This window comes from Leucoraja erinacea, chromosome 8, assembly GCF_028641065.1.
Source record: "Leucoraja erinacea ecotype New England chromosome 8, Leri_hhj_1, whole genome shotgun sequence".
NCBI classification, from domain to species: domain Eukaryota; kingdom Metazoa; phylum Chordata; class Chondrichthyes; order Rajiformes; family Rajidae; genus Leucoraja; species Leucoraja erinaceus.
This window is the reverse complement of record NC_073384.1, coordinates 27,425,072-27,447,247: the sequence shown is the minus strand read 5'-3', so window position 1 is coordinate 27,447,247 and position 22,176 is coordinate 27,425,072. Positions and strand designations below refer to the sequence as shown.

At 44.7% G+C, this 22,176-nt stretch overlaps 1 protein-coding gene across 1 annotated transcript in view; it reads left to right on the top strand.

The window, feature by feature from the left end:
• The window catches only part of smyd3 (SET and MYND domain containing 3), a 745,780-nt gene that overhangs the window by 640,836 nt on the left and 82,768 nt on the right, over positions 1-22,176 (top strand). The window contains exon 9 of the mRNA XM_055639282.1: positions 17,681-17,768. Within this exon, the coding sequence (XP_055495257.1) occupies positions 17,681-17,768 (88 nt within the window). The remainder of the gene's footprint in view (positions 1-17,680; positions 17,769-22,176) is intronic.

The window sequence follows — 22,176 nt, the reverse complement described above, 5'->3', positions numbered from 1 at the left end:
GGGGATCCAGATCCTGCACATGGTTACAGAGTAAGGGATCTGGGATGGATTTGAGGAGGAATTTCTTCTGCCAGAGATTTGTGAATCATCAGAATTGTGCACCACAGAGAGCGGCAGAGTGATGAGTCATTGAATAAAATTGAGATAAACATACTTTTGATCTGTAGCGAGTCATTTATGGGAAGCCAGCAGGGAGAAAGTGGAGTTGAGGCCAAGATCATATTATCCATGATCCAGGTGCTGTGCATTCACCTCAAAGGCCATTTCATTTATTTCTGTGCATTGTTCCAGTACTATCCAGTAGGTAGTGTTGACTTGCCATAAGTCTGGCTGCAACAAAACTATTGAAGCCAAATAATCTAATGAGACAGCCGATGGTTAACAAAACAATGATGGACTTTGCTTTTGGCTGCAGTTTTACAAACACAAAAATAGGGTGAAGTGCAGCTGCATAAACAGTGAGGTTTGAGCACACTGAGAATTCATGCTGAACCGTAGTGTCTCTTACACATTTTTATTAACTAATCAGAAATGCATTTAGACACATTTGGATTCTGAACCAGCCCCTATGTATCTTTTGGCCAATGTACTGGGCAACTGGATTATTAAAATGCTGTGTTTAAAGTCCGCAACACAGCTCCCTTGATGGTCATGCCCTTACAGTGCATCCAGATAAATTGATAATGGCACCATCTGGTGTCGCGTTGGGCCCTTTCACGTTTGAGGTTGATGTGGAGTTAGGAGCACCAGGAGTGCCTCTTCCAGCTCAATGTGACACTCCTGGGAGTTGCAAGTTCTCTTTCAACTCCTATTCCCACCTAACAGCTTTGACTGCTTCAGACAATCAGCGTGCTGTGATTATCTCAACAATAGCGGCCTTGTTTCAGACAAAAGGTTACAAGCACCAAGAGGTTGTACCTGTCAGGAAACCCGAAACAACCTGGGGATCTTTTGTCTGAGAAAGAGAGGACTTGAAGAGTGACTGATACGAATTTAACTGAATGCTTAGTAAATGCGTGGCCATCAATTACAAAATGTTGCTGACGTTTAATACAACATTTTAATAAGGTTGAGTGGCCCGGTACATTGGCCAAGAGATACATGTGAGCTGGTTCAGAATCCAAATGTAGCTAAATGCATTTCTGATTAGTGAATAAAATATGTGTGATAAACACTGTGGTTCAGCATGTATGAGAGACTGATGGAAGGAAGGCTTTAAAATGATGGGAGAGTTTGGTGTGGCAGACACAGGGAAGGTCAGAACAAGGGTCCATATGTACTATATAAAACGTCACTAATTCAGAAATGCAGAAGAGGCTTTTTTTACATTGAGAATGATGAGAGTGTTCTACTTGAGGTGAACAGCAAATATACAGTCGAGAGAAAATTAGGTAAACTTGAGGGAGAAAGGAATCAGCTTCTGCTGATAGGGCCAGGTGGAGTAGGTTGGGAAGAGGCCTAAAATGTAGCAGAAATCCTTTGATTGTCATTTGGGCTGAATGTTCTGTTATTATCACAGACTTATGCTGCAGAGAAGAAGGCCCTCTGGCACAACTCATCTGTGCCGACCACGCAGAGCTAGTCCCATTTACCCGTGTTTCGTCCATCTTCTTCTAAACCTTCCCTGCCTGTCCAAGTATCTTTTAAATGCTGTTTTAATTATTGCCTCAACGACCTCCTCTGGCAGCTCGTTCCATGTACGTTCCTTCTGAGCAAAAGTTGCCCCTCAAATTCCTATTTAAACCTTTCCCTCTCTTAGGTTAAAGTGTCCTGTAACATGTAGGCTTGGCTCGGCATTAGACAGTCCAGTAGAGGTGAAGGCTCTGTGACGAATGGACCTCATAACTGATTGCCTTGTCTGTGCAAACATATTCGAGAAAGCCTGTGAGACCCTCTCGGGACCAGTCCTTTGTATGAAGAATGAGCACTTGTGGGAAGCAAGAAGGAAGCAGTCTACCTATATAAAAAAACTATCGCCCAACCAGAGGCAGGCCCTCCCACAGAGGGCCAGAGAAAATTGGATGAGAAGCCTCCTCACAGTGTAAAGTGATTTGTGACTTCCATTCTTCATTTCACAGTGAGTGATGTTCGGGGAAAAGGAGATCAGCAAAGTACATATTTGGAATTTTAAACCTCTGAATGTAATCATTTTTAGTGATGAATCTGCTCCTTGACAGGATGTATAAAGTTTACTGTCAGCAATATAGGCTGCGGATTAATTTTTAAGCATCTGCTCCCTGTGAGACCTGCCTCTTTGTCTTAAAGAGGGAAGAGATGACTGTATGTTCTGAGAAAGCCTGGCTGTTAGTAATCCAGGATGTGGGAAGCCAGCACTGCTGAAACACTGTTGGAAACAGGGAATTGACACATGGTGAGGTTATATGTGTTTCAAGCAGTGAATTGTGAGCGTTTTGTGTGTGCAGACATGTGCATCTGCCTGGGTGCGCATGCAAGCACATCTGTGTGCATGTGTGTGTGTGTGCGTGCACATACGCCTGTGTGCATAAATATGCAGCATGAGCATGTGTGTATGTTACATTATAATCTGAAGCTAGTAGGTGTTTCTAGTGTCTAAACACATCATTCAGCATTCAGTGCAATGAGGGGTTTCCCTTGGTAAGTACCTGCTGCTGGCATCAGTGACCTGCCTATCGCCACACTTTATACCCTGTGGCCTATTTTGCAACAAGGGGTTAAACCTACCAGAAGATTATGCTGCCCAAGCAAGTTCCCTGGGGTATGGTGAAAGAAAACAGTGGAATGTGTTTTATTAACCATCAGGAGCCTGGCTTTGTTTACCCTTCAGCATCACGTAATGTGACAGAGGAGCTGGGAACCACATGCTGGACTTGGTGCCTCAGCTGGAGAAGTCACCACTGTGTGCACTTTGCCACCTCCCCTAACACTGCATCTGTAAACAGTATAAACAAGCACAATATGTTGGTGCTCAGTAGTGGCAGTAGGTCAACAGAGAAGGCCAGGAGCATCAGGCAGGGTCGTTCACAGTAGGCGGCATGTTTGTGTTCAGTCCTTCAAGCGTGAAAAGGAACCAGCAGAGAACCTGATGCGTGTTGACACTCGTCTCCTGATCTTCTGCCCACTGGTGGGTCTGCTCCTCCAGCAATCTAACCCACGGTCTGCTGCAGTTCAGGTATCCCATTGTCAAAGCAGCCCTCACCTTCCATAAAGGAAGCACCTGCATCTGTACACTGCCTGTCAGCATGTCCCAATGCACTTCATAGCCAAGGGGCAGCATTGGTGGGTCACTGACACCTTTCATGAGAAAGCCCTGTGTATGTGTGTGTGTGTACCTGTTAGTATGTGTGCATTGAATGCTAAATGCGCACACACACAGGTACATGCACACACACACACATACATGCCAAACGTACACACAGGCATACACTTACATACACGCTTGAATACATACAGCTACATATCTACACACACATGTATACATATAAATACACATAGTCATGCACGCACTCATTCGTTTGTACTCACACACAAATGCATTTTCACACATGCAAGCTGAGTCAGACACACCATACACGTACACACACACACTCACTCACTCATTCACATGTACTCACACAAATGCATACAAAGCACTCATGCACACGCGTAAAAACACATACAGACATGTACTCGCATACTTGCACGCAAATGTACATGCATGCAATCACAGGTGCAGACACACAGATAGGTTAGCTTGTACACACAAACGCACACACACCCATGTACATGCATGCACACAGGCTAAGTATACATGTCTGCATACTTAAACGCAGACACTTCTCTACTTCAAATTCTGGTTACCTCAACATGTGTCAATTTGCTGTCTCCAACAGGGTTCAGCATTTCTGGTCTCCCACATCCTGATTACTGACAGCCAACCTTTCTCAAAGCACACAGTCATCCCTCATTAAAGAGGCCAGTCTCAAGGGCTTTCATAGTGCAATCCCTGAAGCAATGTTGGATACATGGCAGCCAAATTGCATACAAAAACCTTGCACACTCAGCACACCAGTCGTCAGCAATATGATCGTGACGACAGAATGCATTCTGTTGATGTTGGCTCATGGCTACTGTGGAGACAGTAGGAATAAATCTACAGATCGATTTTGAAATAAAGGAGAGAGATTGATTTCACAATCTTTTGATTCAGAAGCAACAGCGTGAGCCTTGAGCCACTGTGGCATTGTGTGAACGGAAGTCGTTCAGTAGAAAAAGATCTGGCAACAATTGACCAGGCCACATCTCAAAATAGGTGACTAAAGCCTTGGTTGAGGAGATCATTGTCTGGTCTGAAGCTCCAGACACAAAAGGTATCATGAGGTTTGGGGAGAGTTTGGGACTGTGGCATTGAATGGCAACAAACTCAAAAGGCTACATGGCCTACTCCACCTATTTTCTGTGTTTTTATATCTTAAATGACAAATGTGCAGGTTGAAGGGCTGTCGGAGATTAATCCAGGTCTAAATAAGAGGTTAGAGCCTGGAGATTTCTCCATGCTGAAACAGTATTGTGGGTAAACTGGACCTGTGCAACCAGTTGCTAACACTTGTCACTATTTAGGGCGGTACAGTGGTGCAGCTGGTAGAGTTGCTGCCTCGCAATGTGAGAGAACTGGATTCCATCCTGACCTCTGGTGCTATCCGTGTGGAGTTTGTATGTTCTCCATGTGACCATGGGTTTCCTCTGGATGCTCCGGTTTCAAAGGGTCATAAGTGATAGGAGCAGAACCAGAATACACTAGGATCAATTGTGTAAATTGGACCTAGTGTATAAGGAGTAGATGCAAATGTGTGATAACGTGAACGGATGATCAAAAGTCGGCAAGGACTCAGTAGGCCACAGGATCTGTTCCCATGCTGCATCTTTCAAAAAATCACTGCAATGTGTAGTGCTTGTTTACCTACTCTTCTCATTGTTTTCTTGAGTCTACATTTGGTGGAGAGTGGAATGATATTGTTCGTGTTAGTTTTTTTTAGTTGACAAAGTACCGTTAAAATTCTAATCAAAAACAAGGAGCATTATTCCCAATGGCTGGTGATTTTCTGAATTCAGTTGCTTTGAGAAGACTTCTGCCAGGCACCTGCTTTGGGGTTGCTGTTGTGTTTGATGCAGTGATCTGGAAAATGAGGGAGAACTGTTGATTTAGTGGAATCAAACGTGACAGCCAAACTATCTTCTGTGGAAATTGATTCTACCCTTACTTTATTCCACTCCCCCCCCGCCAAACCACCCATCTCTATTCTCCCCGAAAACCCATAATTACCTGCGGTAGAGAAAGAAGAAGGGTACCTTGATCTGCAGCTAAGTTTGCCTATTCTCCATCAGAGTTGAAAGCTCCAGGAGTTGCCGATTAGTCTCTAAGATTCGGACACTGTTATGCCAACCTCGAAAGAAAACGCACAGTGGGAATCAAGTTTTTATTTCATTTTCATTTCAAGTTTTCATATGAGTTATAAAAATACTCATTTTTTAGGTCAGGAAATAGGCTGAACATTGAGATAGTCCAATTGGGTTCCAAAAACCTCCCTTGCAGTTGGTCTAGGAAGGCTCTGTGCCTGGAGTATGGCCGTTAAGGAAAGGGTGGTCAAAGGTGCCAGATTGTGCACTGAAGCTTACAATTGCCAACATTGGATACAAGTGAGGATCCATTACTAGACTGTATCATGTATCAAGGCGTTGTGAGTAACACAAAATAGTGGAGGAACCAGGCAGCAACCGTGGAGGGATGGGTCAGGCAACATTGTGTTTCAGTGCTTCAATAGCGCTTTATTGTCGCATGTGCAAAACACAGTGGAATTATTTTTCGAGTCGCCAGTTTTGGCTCCAATTCCAAAGTTCCAAAGTCTGGTCCGCGCATTTGGTTTTCTGACAAAACAGTTGAGGGCCAGTTGTAGGGGTCTCACTGTCCCACAGTTCACCAATCACCTTTTCTCCGGCTGTACAGAGCAGGAGAAGATAAATTGACGCATCAATACCTCACACATCGCCAGGACTACGTTTCCCCCTTCTCCCGCAACACTTACATCCATCACAATATTGACAAAATCAGTGGGGGGGGGGGAAAAACCGTTTCTATGGGAATTTCCTCACTTTCCACAGCTGTAGTTTTTCCCTTCCTAAATATGTCTGAGTTTTGAATATGTCTCGATGTCTGAGACCTGAGCAAGCAGTCCTTGTGCAGAACAGGAAAAACCTTTAGCTCTTTTGGGCAGCACAGTGGCGCAGCGGTTTTACAGCTGCCTTACAGCACCAGATACCTGGGTTCCATCCTGACTACGATTGCTGTCTGTACAGAGTTTGTACGTTCTCCCCGTGATTGTGTGGGTTTTCTCCAGGTGCTCCTGTTGCCTCCAACACTCCAAAGACATACAGGTTTGTAGGTTAATTGGCTTTGGTAAAATTGTAAATTGTCCCTAGTGTGTAAGATAGTGTTAGTGTACAAGGTGATTGCTGGTCGACGCGATAGGCCAAAGGAACTTTTTCCGCGCTGTATCTCCTGTCTAAAGTCTTGACCAGGTCATTCTATTATGTTCATAAGCCATAGGAGCAGAGTGAGGCAATTCGGACCATCGAGTCTACTCTGCCATTCAATCATGGATGATCTATCTACCCCAATCTCCTGCGCTCTCCCCATAATCCCTGACACTTAGTATTCAAGAATCTGTCAATCTCTGCCTTAAAAATACCCAATGAGTTGACCTCCGCAGCAGTCTGTGGCAATGAATTCCACAGATTCACCGCCCTCTGATGAAAGAAATTCCTCTGCATCTCCTATCTAAAGGCACATAATTTATTCTGAGACTAAGCCCTCTGGTTTCAATGAGATCCCCCACATCCTTCTAGTACAGGCCTAGTGCCTTGAAATGCTCATCATATCTTAACCCAGTCATCACCGGGATCATTCCCATAATCCTCTCTGCACCCTTTACCAACCCAACACATCCTTCCTCAGATATGGGGCCCAAAATTGCTCACAATACTTCAAATATGGTCTGACCAGTGCCTTATAAAGCCTCAGCATTATAATAGTAAGATTAAACGAGAACTTACCAGTTTGAAGTTTGATCTGTATTTTATGAGGAGTTACGATGAGGGATTACGTGAAGAACCCCGCTTCCAGCGCATGCGTGTCATTCTTCAAAGCAGCGGTGTGAGGTCACAGAAAACTATAATGACCTAAGATAGTAAGATTATCAAAGATATACCAGTTTGTGATATGATCATAAGAGGGTGGGAGGGCACGTAATCCCTCATCGTAACTCCTCATAAAATACAGATCAAACTTCAAACTGGTAAGTTCTCGTTTAATCTTACTATTTTACTTCGGAGTCACGTGATTGACTTCGTGAAGATTTCAAAGCTCTGTGACCTCATGCCGTGGAACGAGTCCATGCTTCACAACTGCCTTGGGTATTGGGAGAGAGCATCATTAGTAAGTTTAAAACACACTTATACAAAGACTTGTGTGGTAAAAAACAAAATTAAATTTATTAATTGAAATCATAGCCCTGTATTCTTTAGGGCAAATTATATGGTTGAACGTAAAATGGTTTCTGAAAATGATGATGATGGCTCCAAAACTGGTTTATTATAAAACCTTTGGAATGTCCTCTCGGATGACCATCCTGCCAGTCTGAGTATCTGGTCCGTGGGCACCTCCAGCATTTTCGCTGCGGATGTTGCTGCAGCCCTGGTGGAATGAGATTTAAACACATCAGTATCTATCCCTGCCATCTTTAGGACAATTTTGAGCCACCTTGAAATAGTTTGGGTCGTGACCCTTTTGTGCGGTTTCTTGTAACTGATTAACAAGGCCATTTCCTGACCTCGTATACTGTTAGTATTTTTGATGTATAATCGGATGTGCCTTACTATACACAGTTGTTCGTCATATGGATACGACATGAATACGATCACTTGACCCGATGAACCTGGTCTGTTTTGTTTGATTAGTTCCTGGATGATAAACACCAGTTTCTCGGGTGAGGTGATCATGGAGTCCAGTCTCAGTTTGCTTAATGACTGGACTCTATGAGCGGTAACGAGTGCCATAAGCATAACCATCTTCATGGTAAGTTTCTGGAGTGACAATGCTGTCATGGGCGACCAGCTCCTCAGCATATTGAGAACGACACCCACATCCCAGATTTCGGAATATCTGGTTTTAGGAGGATTTGCATTAAATATGCCCCTCATAAGTTTTATTACCAGGGGGTGCGTTCCCACCGTGTTCCGCTCCAATCCTTGTGCCAGATAATTGGAAAGTGCACTTCTTGCACTATTGATGGCACTGTAGCCCAACCGGTTATCATGATGGAGGCTCGTTAAGAATTCCAATACAGCCGGAATGTTGTTGGCCCTCTGGTCCAGGTTGTTGTGGAAGCAGTATAAGCCCCATTTCTTTATGTGTCCAAGGTACTGCTTCCTTGTTGACAGTCTTTGAGCAGATGAGATGAGATTCATTGTCCTGTCTGAGAGCCCCATGCCGTGTAGTGGGTCTTTTAGACTCTACAAATCAACAGATCCATAGTCTTATGGCATGGATGGCTACCCCCAGTTACTGGATGAATTAATAAATTCGGGCTATTTCCAATAAGGGAACATGGTTCTAATACCATCCCGTGTATGACTGAATACCACGGTTGAGTAGGCCAATCGGGTACTATGAGAATCCCAGATGCCGAGTCTTGTTGAATTTTCCTTAGTACCCGATTGATGAGGCAGAACGGGGGAAATGCATAAAAGAGACAATTCCCCCAATGCAAAGAGAAAGCATCTGTAGCTTCTGCCCCAGGGTCTGGTTCCCAAGAAACATACCTTGGTAATTGGTGATTCAACCTAGATGCAAACAAATCAATATCTGGTCTGCCATATCTTGCTGTAATTTCAGCAAATATATCTTTATTTAACATCCATTCCGTGTTCTCGTTAAATTTGCGTGACCTGGTGTCTGCCACTAAATTTAGCTTACCTGGAAGGTAAGTAGCCGATATCCATATATTTCTTTGGATACACCATTGCCAAATTAAATTCGCCAATTGATCACAAGATGTCGAAATGTTTCCACCCATGTGATTGATATATGCCACTGTGGTGGTATTATCAATTTGTAATCGTACATGCTGGTGGTTAATAGCTGAGCAATATGACTTAAGGCCATAAAAAGCCCCTAACATTTCTAGGTAATTAATGCCACGTGAGTTAAGTAATACTGCCTCTTCTTCCTTCCATCTCCCTCCACAACTGGAAACAGAGTTAGTGGCTCCCCAACCAATGGCGCTGGCATCTGTTTGTAATACCATAGACGGGTTGTCAATAGTGATGGGGTTGGAGCAATACCTAATATTATGAACCCACCACTGTAGTTCAATGATAGCTTCCGTAGGCAGCTCCATAGGTCTATCAAAATGACCTTTATTAAATTTGAGTGCTCTAATTTTGGCTCTTTGCAAATTTTGATAATGTAATGGCCCAAATTGTGTAGCCGGAAAAGTGGCCACAATTTTCCCAATTATTCGGGCTACCCGTCTAATGGAGGGTCTGACGGTGTTAAGAAGCACGCTGCAATCCTCCTGAAGGGCTGCGGCTTTATCTATTGGTAACGTTATTAACATGTTGACCGTGTTAATGGTGAATCCTAAATAATCCATATTAGTTGCTGGTATCAATTTACATTTAAGTGGATGGACGACAAACCCTAGTTGTTCAAACAATAGTTTTGTGGCGAGCACTGTTTGATATGCCAATTCATAAGTTGTGCCAACAATAAAGATGTCATCTAAATATGCCATCACCCTATGGCTTTGTTTACGTAACAACGCCAAAGCGGGTTTCAGAATTTTAGTAAATAATCTCGGGGCTGATGTTAGCCCATTTGGTAAAGCTCTATATTGCCAAAGTTCCCCCATCCAGTTAAACTTCAAATACCGTCTGTGATCCCTGCTGATGGGTACTGTATAATATGCATCTTTTAAATCAATGCTTGCCATATAGAACCCAGTTGACACTAATTCTTTAGCATTAATATAAGTATCCATTTTAAAATGAACATATTGAACAAATGTGTTCAACGTAGAAAGGTCAATAATAATCCTGCAACCCCCATCTTTTTTATTTCTAATAAAGATGTTAGATACAAATTCTAATTTTTCATGAACAGTATGCTCAATCACACCTTTTGAGGACAATCTTTGTAGCTCCATGTGGGCCTTAGATTGTTCAGCTTTTGCAAGGACAAAAGTCCTTTCTGGTATATGTTGTACTGGGGGGTTTTGGGGATAAGTAAATTCTATCAGATAACCTTGAATACTGCTAAGAATATATGAGTCTGTAGTGATTTTACACCACTCATAGCTATAGTATTGCAACCTTCCCCCCACCATAGTGGGTCCCTTTTTTACAGAAGAACCACACCCACCTACCTCCATGGTTACTGGTGGTTGACTTATTTCTTTGGTTTCCTGAAAAAGGGGGGTTCCGGTTTGATGTCCTTTCGGGTTTGTGTGTGAGGTTGAGGCTTCCGTATCTTCCAGGGTGGCCGGCCCTGGCCATACCCTAAAAAAGGCTGCTGTTGGTAATGTTGAGGTTTGGAAGTGCGACTGGTGTGAGCCACATTCTTAGGTCTTGCATGTGGCTGATATCTAGCTCCAAAATATGCCTTTGCACTGGCTTTAATGAGCCCTAGTGTTTTTGCTTCATCATCAAGTTTTCTGACTTGTGCGGTCAAGTCCTTCCCAAATAAAAGGGTTGATGTGTTAGTAGTTTTTTGTTTGCAGATAGGCGCATATCTGGGGTCTAGCGTTGGCTGAATGGCAGTCTTCCGCATATTGTTCAATTCGTATTGCACATTGCAAAACAGAGCTAGTGCGTCCTGGTGATTTTTGGTGAGCTCTGTTTTGTCCAATGTGCGGGTGTAGGCCGTGATACCTGCTGTCAGCCTCTTAAGTGCTCTCTGGATTTTGAGGTCTTGATTTCTTATGTTCCTCCCCATATGCTGCCAAATAGATTGGTTCACGGTGGGCACCTGTAATGCCTCACAGTTTCCCGGTGGCAGATGTCTGGCCAGAGTTTCGGTGAATATGTCCTGTTGTAGCTTGTGGCCAGACATATAGTTTATACTTGCTGCCATCCTGGGATCCAAGTCTCCCCCTGTTTGACTTGGCATGAAATACTTGGCCACCATGTCCAGCAGAGTCCCTGCTGTATTTGGATCATGGGCCTCTGTATTGTTGGGCTCTGGCCCCTCAGGGTCCTGCCCACTCTCCTCCGAGGAGTCTGAGATTGGTGGGGGTCCCTCACGGGGTACCCCTATGGGGCTTGCCTGCCCACTCTGGCAAGTCTCCTTCTCGGGACTGCCACTATGAATGAGCTCCTCGAGCAGCTCCTTTAAGCGCTCTCTGTGCTGGGCTGCACTAGGCATTTTAGGCTGCCCCAGATCTTGCAGGCTTTCAGCAAAGTGCTGTTTCCTGGTATATACCAGCTGCTCCCGTCCCTGGTACTCACGGGTGCTGGCTTGCGGGCTACCTTCATCGGGCCGCTGACCATACCGTTCCTGAGTGTGTTCCCGGTCCGCGGTTCCTTGTGGCTGCTCTGTGTGCACCCACTCATAGCGGGTTAGTTGCGTCCCCTGCTCCTCAGCCGTAGTGTGTTGATATGGGCTGGTCTCCCGTTGCGGTACAAAGTCGGGTTTCTCTAGATGGTGTGTCTTTCGCCGAACTTTTCCTCCCGCCCGGGCCATAAGTTTTGGTGGTGCCAGAACGGTTTCTGGCACAGCTGGTACCTCTGCCAAGGTGTCCATAGTCGGCGGCTGCTGTTCCTGCCGTTCACCCGTGTTCTCCACGCGTTTGTCGGGCAGCTTCTTTGCAGGCCGCTTCCTTGTAACTCTATCCATTTTCCTATAAATGTAAAATGTAGAGTCCTTACCTGCCTTTTGCTGGTCCTTTTGTACTCTCCCGTTACTGGGGACGTCCTCCCCCTCCTGTTGACTCGTACAATGCGTGTAGCGATATGACACGCATGCGCTGGAAGCGGGGTTCTTCACGAAGTCACTCACGTGACTCCGAAGTAAAACCCTGTTTTTACTCTAGTGCTCTCGAAATAAATGGTAACATTGCATTTGTCTTCCTTACTACCGATCCAACTTGCAAATTACCCTTCCTGCACCAGCACTCCCAAGTCCCTTTGCACCTCGTGTAGGAAAGAACTGCAGATGCTGGTTTAATCGAAGGTAGACACAAAATGCTGAAGTAACTATGCAGGAGAGGCAGCATCACTGGAGAAAAGGAATGCTTGACGTTTCGGGTCGAGACCCTTCTTCAGACGTCTCGACCCGAAACATCATCCATTCCTTTTCTCCAGAGATGCTGCCTCTCCCGCTGAGTTACTCCAGCTTTTTGTGTCTCCCTCTATTCACTGAAATCACTCAGGAACTGCTCTAGTCGTTGAAAACCTCAGAGCAATGGAATTACGGACAGCACAAAGCACCATCCCATTCTCCCAGGTTCATGTGGTCTGACGATGACAGGGTTGTTGATCGATCATTCGGAGTAATTCCCCGCATCAATTAGTTCACAATAGCAAGGCAACTTTCCCTGTTTATGTTTCACACGATGGAATTCATGAAAAGGAAATCGATTCACAACAGATAACTCATCCATTTTGCTGCACGTCAAGACTCCTGCGCAACTACAGAAACATTGAGAGAACAATATATTTATTGACAACAGTGCATCTGAAAATTAATTGGTTTAGTTTAGTTTAGAGATACAGTGCAGAAACAGGCCCTTTAGCCCACTGAGTCTATGCCAACCACAATCCCTGTGCATTTTACCGAAGCCAATTAGCCTACATACCCATATTTATTTGGAATGTGGGAGGAAACCGAAGTACCGGGGGAAAACCTACGCGGTCACGGGGAGAACATACAAGCTCGATACAGACAGCACCCTAGACTTTCTTTTTCTTCTACATTTCTTTTCTCTTTTTTCTCCCCATCACTTCCTTTCACTGTTTCATGCAATCTCCCCTCTCTAATTCTTCTTCTCTTTCCCTCTCAAGATGTGTACACCATGGTTCAATGTGTGTTGCCTTGTTTATTCCGCTAATATGTGTTGCTCTCCCATTTCATTCCTGCCTCATTATCATTTACTTTCTGCCTTCTGTGTAAAAAACATTTTTCTCGTGGCTATGGGTTTTTCCCACTGGGATTCTCTATCTCACACACTCTCTTTCTTGGACTAACTCTTCGCCCTCACATTCTCTCTCACTCACCTCCCGCACTCTCTCACGCACACAATCTCCCTTGGATTCATCTTCTCTCACACACTCTGTCTCATATTCTCTCTCTCTCTCTCGCACTCCCTCGCACACTTTTATTGTGGATAGTACTGATAATTTATTGTATTATTGATTATTGTGTATATATTCATTGTGTTGTTGCGTTAAAGCTGCAGCAAATAAGAGTTTCATTGTCCTGTTCCCAGTGCATGTTAAAACACTTGAATTGTCTCCCGCCCTCGCTCTCACTCACTGTGTCCTCTTTAGTCAGAGGGTGGTGAATCGGTGGTATTCTTTGCCACAGAAGGCTGCGGAGGCCAAGCCAGTGGATATTTTTAAGGCAGAGATAGATTCTTGATTAGTACGGGTGTCAGAGGTTGTGGGGAGAAGGCAGGAGAATGGGTAGGAAGGTGAGTTAGGTCAGCCATGATTGAATGGCGGAGTAGACTCGATGGGCCGAATAGCCTAATTTTACTATTTCTTATGACTCTTTCTCACACTGACTCTCACTCTCACACTTTCTCTTTCTCATTCCAAACTCTCTGTGTACTCCAGTCCCTCCACGCTGAGCAGGGAACTGATATCGTTAGCTGAACGTGTCTCCCTGCTTTAATTGAACATTGTCAGGTGGACAGTTTTACAAAACAGTTTTGCTGGTTTGATGGGATTTCTTCCCTTTAGCCCTTTTGCTGAAGAAGAGGGCCTTTTTCTGAAAGCTCCTGGGCTGCCTCAGAAGCTGTGGAAGTGGTCAGAGACCAGGGAGGCTTGCAGCTGGAACTGAGCCTGGTTGCACCCTCCCCCACTGACAGACCCCAAGGCTCAAGGATCCCGTGTAGAGGTAATGCTGCCAGGAGTAAGGAGGCATGATGACTCTCTGACTGGATTCTAATCAAAAGCATGTGGGAGGAATAACTTGGCGGGCTGACTGCAGGACCAGATCAAAAGCAGGCCAGCTAACTGGGAGCACGTGTGCAAGCATTTAGCAGAGAGCCAGTGTGGACTAAACACATCGAGAAGTTCCGGTCCTTGAGCAGAACAGTAAGCATTTATTAAAGCTCAAACACAATTTTTCCATTGCCTTGAAACATTGCACGTTTTGGGAGAACATGCCAAACATGCAATATATTACAGCTGAATATTGTACTCCACTTCCCATTTTCCATTCCATTAAAGTGAAAGGAAATTTCAGAAGCAGCCGAAAATACATAAGCAATACTGTAATATCTAATTAGCACTTATGAGCAAAGGGAAGTTTTTATCCAGCGCAGATTAGCCTGCAATGCTGTCAGTTACTTCAAGGTATTGTTCTGAGCTCTCCCCAGTGACCCAGCTAACATTTATCCTTCAATAAACAGAATTAAAATAGAAGGTCTGGATATTATCACCACACTGAACTTTGCTGTGCGCTGTCTCCTACTTTACTAACTGTTCCACAGAAAAGTACTTCACCAGCTGTAGAACACTTTGCAACATCCCACGTCTGTGAACAAATGGCGCATATGGTAGAGTACAGGTTCAATACAGGCATTGTCTAGGTGGAGTTTGCAACTTCTCCCTGTGACTGTGGGTTTGCTTTGGTTGAAACAGTGTCCACCTACATCCCAAAGATGTGCAAGTTGGTTGATTAAATAACTACAAATTGTATAGGTGAGCAGTAGAATCATGGGTTTGGGGGCGAGGGGGGGACTTGGGATTTGATGAGAATGTGGGGAGAATAATTGAAAAAAACAGGATTAATGTAGGTTTAGTGAAACTGGGTTAATGGTCATGGTGGTCCGAAGTGACTGTTTCTATGGTAAATCTTCCAATGATTCTATATCTTTCTTTAGTTTAGTTTAAATTAGGGTAGATAGTTTAGTTGAGAAATACAGTGTGGAAAAAGGCCCTTTGGCCCACCAAGTCCTTGTGATCCCCGCACACGAACACGATCCTAGGCACACCAGGGACAATTTACAATTTTACCAAGCCTACAAACCCAAGATAGACACAAAAAAGCTGGAGTAACTCAGTGAGACAGGCAGCATCTATATACTCACCGCCCTGACCCTCCTCCACACTCACCAACGGTCCTGGGCCTCTGTGAAAACAAGCCCCGCGCCCGATTTATATACTCACCGCCCTGACCCTCCTCCACACTCACCAACGGTCCTGGGCCTCTGGATATCTCTGGAGAGAAGGAATGGGTGACGTTTCGGGCGGGGACAAACCTGTATGTCTTTGGAGTGTAGAAGGAAATCGGAGCACCCGGAGAAAACACAAGCAGGTCACGGGGAGAACGTACAAACTATGTACATACAGAACCCGCAGTCAGGATTGAACCCGGGTCTCTGGCACTGCAAGGCACCAACTCTACCTCTGCTCCATCGTGCTGCTCTTTCTATTATCTTTATTCTCTTGATGAGATTCTTTTTTAAATTTACATCTCCCTCCCTGCTGGGGTACAATTCTGAAGGCTGTCCAATAACCTGCCCAAGTGTTCACTCTTCCACGTTTCCACGCGAGCTTGATCCTGTCTACATCAACAAAGAACTCTGCACCTGACATCATTGGCTGATGATGAAGAAGCTAAAATGTCTCCCTGGTTTTGTCTGTTATCCAGTCCGTAGCATGGAGGGCTAGTTGTCTCTCATCTCCATGTACCATGGATAATTCCATATACAGACCGTATCTCACGAGTGACTATGGCTGTGGCTTGGGACCCCTTGTCTCTGCTCGGCATATGATACCCAGGCCAATCCTCCAGTGCTGTACTTGTTAATCCTGGCTGAATTGGAGAGGCAAGGACCTAAAATTAAGTAAAGGTTTCGGGGCTGCTAGGCCATTTGGTCAATTTTAAAGTGCTTTCCGTAGAAATGGGACAAGCTGCAGAATGGTGCCAATTTGTCTAGAGCCTAGATCAGCTGCATGAAGAAAATGGGAACATCTGCAGACCCTGACAATTAGGTGCAAAATGCAGAGAATAGATTGGATGAATGCAAACCAGACATACACATTGTAAATAATGTTGCAAAGCTTTACTATGCTGGATGTTGATTGGATTAAGTATTGAGCCTTGTCTGGTTTTCTTGCATATCAGGACACATGTTACGATGTTAATTTCCTCTGAGAAACACTGTTTGAATACAATGTATTAGCTACTGTATTATTGGGTTAGGGAAATGTCTGTCATATATGGGGCTAATCGATATCTGAAATTGGATTGTAAAGAGACCACCCCCATGTGGTTCGGCCCTTCGAGGTCCGGGGACCTATAAAAGTCCGCTACCACAAGGTCCTGTGTCGATCTTCTGGGAGAGCACTTGGGACTGCGTGACTTTCTGGAGTGTCTCTGTTTGAGCGAGGCCTAGAGGGCTTGATCAGGCAGATACGAGGATCGAACCCGTGGTGGTCAGGTAAGGTAGTGGGAACTGTAATTGTGTTTTGTCAAAATAAAGTTTAGATGCGCAAGTGCTTGACTCAGTGATTTTTGACTGAAACTAGACTGGGGGGAAGCTTAGAACGAGCAACTTACATACTGAGGAAGTGCTTTCAACCGAGCTAAACATTAACTCTATTTTTCCCTCCACAAATGCTGCTAGACCTGCTGAGTATTTCTACCATTTCTGTATCTTCATCATATTTTTCATATTCTCACAATTATTTATTGCAGTGATGGGGGTTATTCATCACACAAAGGCTCAGAGTATTGCCATCAGTCCCAATCCTGTAACTTGCTTGTAAGTCAGTGGGATTGGTTGAGACCCTTCTTCAGACTGACGTCAGGGAGGAGGGAGGTACATAGATAAGGAAGTGTGAAGGTGTGAAAACGGGGGAAAGGGAATGGAGATCAAGGAAAATGTAGAATAGATCATTGTTAGCTGGGAGAAGGTAACAACAAAGCAAACAGAGATAAAATGTATTCGGAGACAGTAAGCCTGGTCGGAGAACTGGGAAGGAGGAGGGATGGAGAGAGAGGGAAAGCAAAAGTTACGAAGTTAGGGAAGTCAATGTTCATACTGCTGGGATGTAAGCTGCCCAAGTGAAATATGAGGTTCTGTTCCTCCAATTTGCGTCGGGCCTCACTCTGACAATGGTGGAGGCCCAGGACAGAAAGGTCAGTATGGGAATGGGAGGGGGAGTTAAAGTGCTGAGCAACCGGGAGATCAGCATGTTTAGGCGGACTGAGCAGAGGTGTTCAGCGAAACGATCGCCGAGCCTGCGCTTGGTCTCGCCCATTCTTTCTCTCCAGAGATGCTGACTGTCCCGCTGAGTTACTCCAACATTTTGTGTCTATCTTCGATTTAAACCAGTATCTGCAGTTCCTTCGTACACATTGTTTGGGTCAAAGGGCCTGTTTCCGTGCTGTGGTTCTATAACTTCATGAATGACTTGTTCTTGTTCTGCACAGGATGTGGATCGGCTGGCTGGAGAGGAGTGCTGCTGGACCAAGGCCAAGGAATTGATTCCAAAAGTGGAGGAATTACAGGCTGCTGCAAGTATCCTTTTGATTCCTGGCCTCGGGATCCATCTACTCCAGTCTTAAAGGGGAGGGATAACATCTGCACCGGGAGAATTGCAGCCTGAGGTGGGCTCTAACCATTTATGTTTTGCTTCATGTACACGCCTTGCTTATTGCTGCACTAATTATTTGTGATTTATGACTCTTTCCTAACCCCTTGTGACCGAGGAAGTGAACAGGAGACAACATTGAGAAACCTGAGACAATTGGGGAACACTCACTCAGATATACCCACCCGTTTCACCCCACCTCTATGCATTGCGTGACTTCTGCCCAGGCATCTGTTGCAGTAGGGGGTGCAATGCTTGGTGGTGGTGTACAGTGGCAGGGTGCTTGCGTCTGCTGCTTTACACCACTCTCTCATTCGGCGGTATAGCAGTAAACACGGACAAGCACATGCATACACAAGCATGTAAACATGTGAATAAACATGTACAAACATGTATACATACAGATACATCCACACACAGATACACGTACACATGCATGCACAAACATGCAAACAGAGTGAGGACATTCTTTTAGGAAGGAGATGAGGAGAAATTTCTTTAGTCAGAAGGTGGCAAATCTGTGGAATTCTTTGCCACAGAAGGCTGTGGAGGCCAAGTCAGTGGATATTTTTAAGGCAGAGATAGAAAAGATTCTTGAGTAGTACAGATGTCAAAGGTTATGGGGAAGAGGCAGGAGAATGGGGTTAGGAGAGAGAGATAGATCAGCCATGTTTGAATGGCGTAGACTTGATGTGCAGAATGGGCTAATTCCACTCCTATCACTTATGACCTGATGACACACAGATATTCACACACACACAAAATGTTTCTCATATTATCTTCTCATAATTTCTGTACCGGCACCATTTGGTCAATCGACCGATCTCCCTCCTATAGGGTGATTTCATGAAAGGTCACTGGGTCATAGGTCTTCACGCACGGAGCCGCAAAATCCAACTGGGGTACATACGTCACTTCCGGCACATGTTATTGATGCTAGAAACGCGTACTTTCAAACCTGTTAAAAACCGCGAAAACGGTTAGTTTTTGCGCTGTAAATAACTATGCAAGTCGAGGTGACCGTGAGACACAGCTATCCTACTTTAGAGTTCCAAAGATTAAGAAAAATGAAGGTAAAGAGAAGAGAGAGCTGAAGGGAAAATAACAGCGGAAGTTGTTGGCCGTGCAGATATAAAGATAGAAAATATCGGGAATTATCGCGTTTGCTCACTGCATTTCATCAAAACTAAGGCATTATTGATGTTTTGATGAAATGCAGAGCAAACGCGATAATTCCCGATATTTTCTATCTTTAGTTGGACCTGGGTCCAGCTGCATTTCATCAAAACTAAGGCATTAGTGATGTTTTGATGAAATGCAGTGAGCAAACGTTGATGTGCCCCAGTTGGACCTGGGTGACCCAGTAAACCTTTCGTGCACCCATACTCTGACTTCATCATCATCTGTAATTCATTCAACAACGGTGGTGTCTTCGGCAAATTTGAAGATGGAGTTGGACCTGGGTCCAGCTGCACAGTCGTGAGTATATGAGTATTGCAGAGGGTTGAGTGCACAGCCTTGAGGCGCTCCTGTGCTGATGGTTATCAATGAGGAAGTGTTGCTGCCAATTCGTATTGATTGTGTTTTTTTGATGAGTAAGTCGAGGATCCAGTTGCAGAGGGATGCGCAGAGACCCAGTTCCGTGACTTTGGTATCCAGCTTGGAGGGGATGATGGAGTACAAGTCCTGGCACAGCTGCCGAACATCCGCCTCATCCTCCAGTTTAGAGCATAAGACACTTTTAGCCTTTTTGATGACTTTATCGAAGGTGTGTCTGGACTCTTTGTGTCACCAGACGTGAATGCCTGAGATCTGGTCCTCAGAAGAATGCAAACCTGCTGGTTCATGCAAGGCTTCTGGTTGGGGAACACTTGCATGGTTTTTGTGGGAACACACTCCTCCACACATTTCCTAATGAAGTTGGTAACAACTGTGGCGTATTCATTCAGATCCATTGCTGAGTTGTTGAACATTGACCCAGTCTACTGACTCCAAGCAGTCCCAGAGTCATTCCTCTGCCTCCCCAGACCAGCTCTGTGCAGTCCTCACCACTGGAGCTGCACTATATGCAGGAAGAAGGAGCACAGCCAAGTGGGGTCGGATCTCCCAAAGTGAGGGCGAGGGATGGAGTGATAGGAATCTCTGATGGTAATGTAGCAGTAGTCGAGGTGTTTGATCCTCTAGTGCCGCAGGACACTTGCTGGTGGTAGTTAGGGATTGATTTCTTCAGGCTGGCTTTGTTTAAGTTCCCGGGTGTGATGGGGAAAGTCATCGGTGTATTCCGTGTGTTGTTTGGTGACCACGGCGTGCAGCTCCTCCAGTGCCAGATGAATGTCTGCCTGGGGTGGGATGTTCACCACAGTCAGGATGATGGAGGTAAATTCCCTTGGGAGGTAGAAGGAGCCATACTTCATCACCAGATCTTCCAGGTGCGAAGAGCAGGAGTTGGACAGGGGTGCTACATCTGACCATTTAAGAAAGACGGATAATTTCTAGACATAAAAGACTTAAGGGTTATAGGATGAGGACCGAAATATGTATTGAGATGTCGGATCACAATGAATGGTGGAGCAGTTCAAAAGTACGAGCAGTTATTCCGACTCCTATTTTTCTATTGAAGATAGACACAAAATGTAGCCTGAAGAAGGGTCTCGACCCAAAACGTCACCTATTTCTTCTATCCAGAGATGCTGCCTATTCCGTTCAGTTACTCCAGCATTTTGTGTCTACCTTTGGATCAAACCAGCATCTGTGGTTCCTTCCTATTTTACTATGTCTATTATTGCATTGCTCTGGGAGCTAGCTGCATGCAACTTAGTTTTCTACCGTTGACAACGCTATGAAAGTACTTCATTATCTGTGTGGAGCCATTTTGGATGTCCTGACAGTGCATAGAGGCTTGGAACTTTTATCTCTTTCCATCCTTGTTTTCGGCTTATGAAGTTTATTTGCTTTTGAATTTGCAGAGCTATTAAGTAGATTGATGCAAGCTCGAAAGGTTAATTGCATGTCAGTTGTTATTGACAAGAGTTGTCTGATATGGTGAAGTGCCAAGCCGGGGCTGCTTGCAAGTTTCATGCCACCGAAGAAGGCACTGCGTGAAACAAATTGCACAAAGCATTCATTCTTTATCGACCCTGTGGGTTGTTTTGCACAGCTGTGGTTATTTGCTGAGAGAAGTCTAAAGAATGCATCCTTCATTGACCTTGTAGTTGCCTTTATAGTGGCTATTTGCTGAGAGAACTAAACATTTCAGCTGAATGCTGTTGGGTGAGTTGACAAATGTGGTTTCTTCCCATCCTTGGTGATCCCAGCCTCCAGCCAGTGCCAGCGGCCAGCAGCCAGCGGCCAGAGATTCGCACTTACCTGACATCTACATGCTCTGCATTGACAGGTTGAATATTAGAAAAGTGCTTGAAGGGCGCAAGGCTTGTTCTAGTTCTTAACATCTGAGGCATGCCATGCACTAACAGTTTAGCACACAACTACAATCGGCCTCCAGGATAAAATAGAAACTGCTAGAAATTCTCACCAAGCACGCAGTTGCTGCCTTACAGTGCTGGACACCCGGGTTTGAACCTGGCTATGGATGCTCTCTGTACTGAGTTTGTACATTCTTCCTATGACTGCGTGGGTTTTCTCCGGGTGTTCCGTTTTCCTCCCACACAGCCGTACAGGTTTCAAGGTTAATTGCCTTCGGTAAAATTATAATTTGTCAATTATGAAGTGTGTAGGATGGTGTTAGTGTCGGGGTAATCGCTGTTTGGCCTGGATTGGTGGGCCGAAGGGGCTGTTTCCGCACTGTGTCTCTAAAGTCTAAAGTCAGGCGGCATCTCAGTAAGGAAAGTTTTATTAACCCAAAATAATAACTCTCTTTTCTCACGCTATGTGACCTGCTTCCAGCATGGTCAGTATTTATTTCAGATTTCCAGCATCTGCAGGTTTATTTGCTTTTGCAGATTTTCTGTCTATCCTTTCCTTTCTGTCTCCTTTCAAAAGGTCCAAGCCTTAAGCTGTTCATTATTTCCTGATGATTGCTTCCACTAAACATTTTACACTTTCTCCTGAACATCCATAAAGAATAGCTCGCGGTAATCCAAGTGAGTCTAGCCAAAATGGTTTAACACGGTTCTGTCTCCAGAAGTAAACCAAATGCTTTGTTTGCTTTAAAACAAAATGTCATTTGGCTGTGTCACTGCTTTTAGTGAGCACCTTCTACCCTATTTAGATATGGGATTTGGTGTTTTTGATCCCAAACCATTACATATGGTGTCATTTATTTGAAAATTACATTTTCTCTGTGAATGCTTTTAGATCCACTCATTATCCCATCCA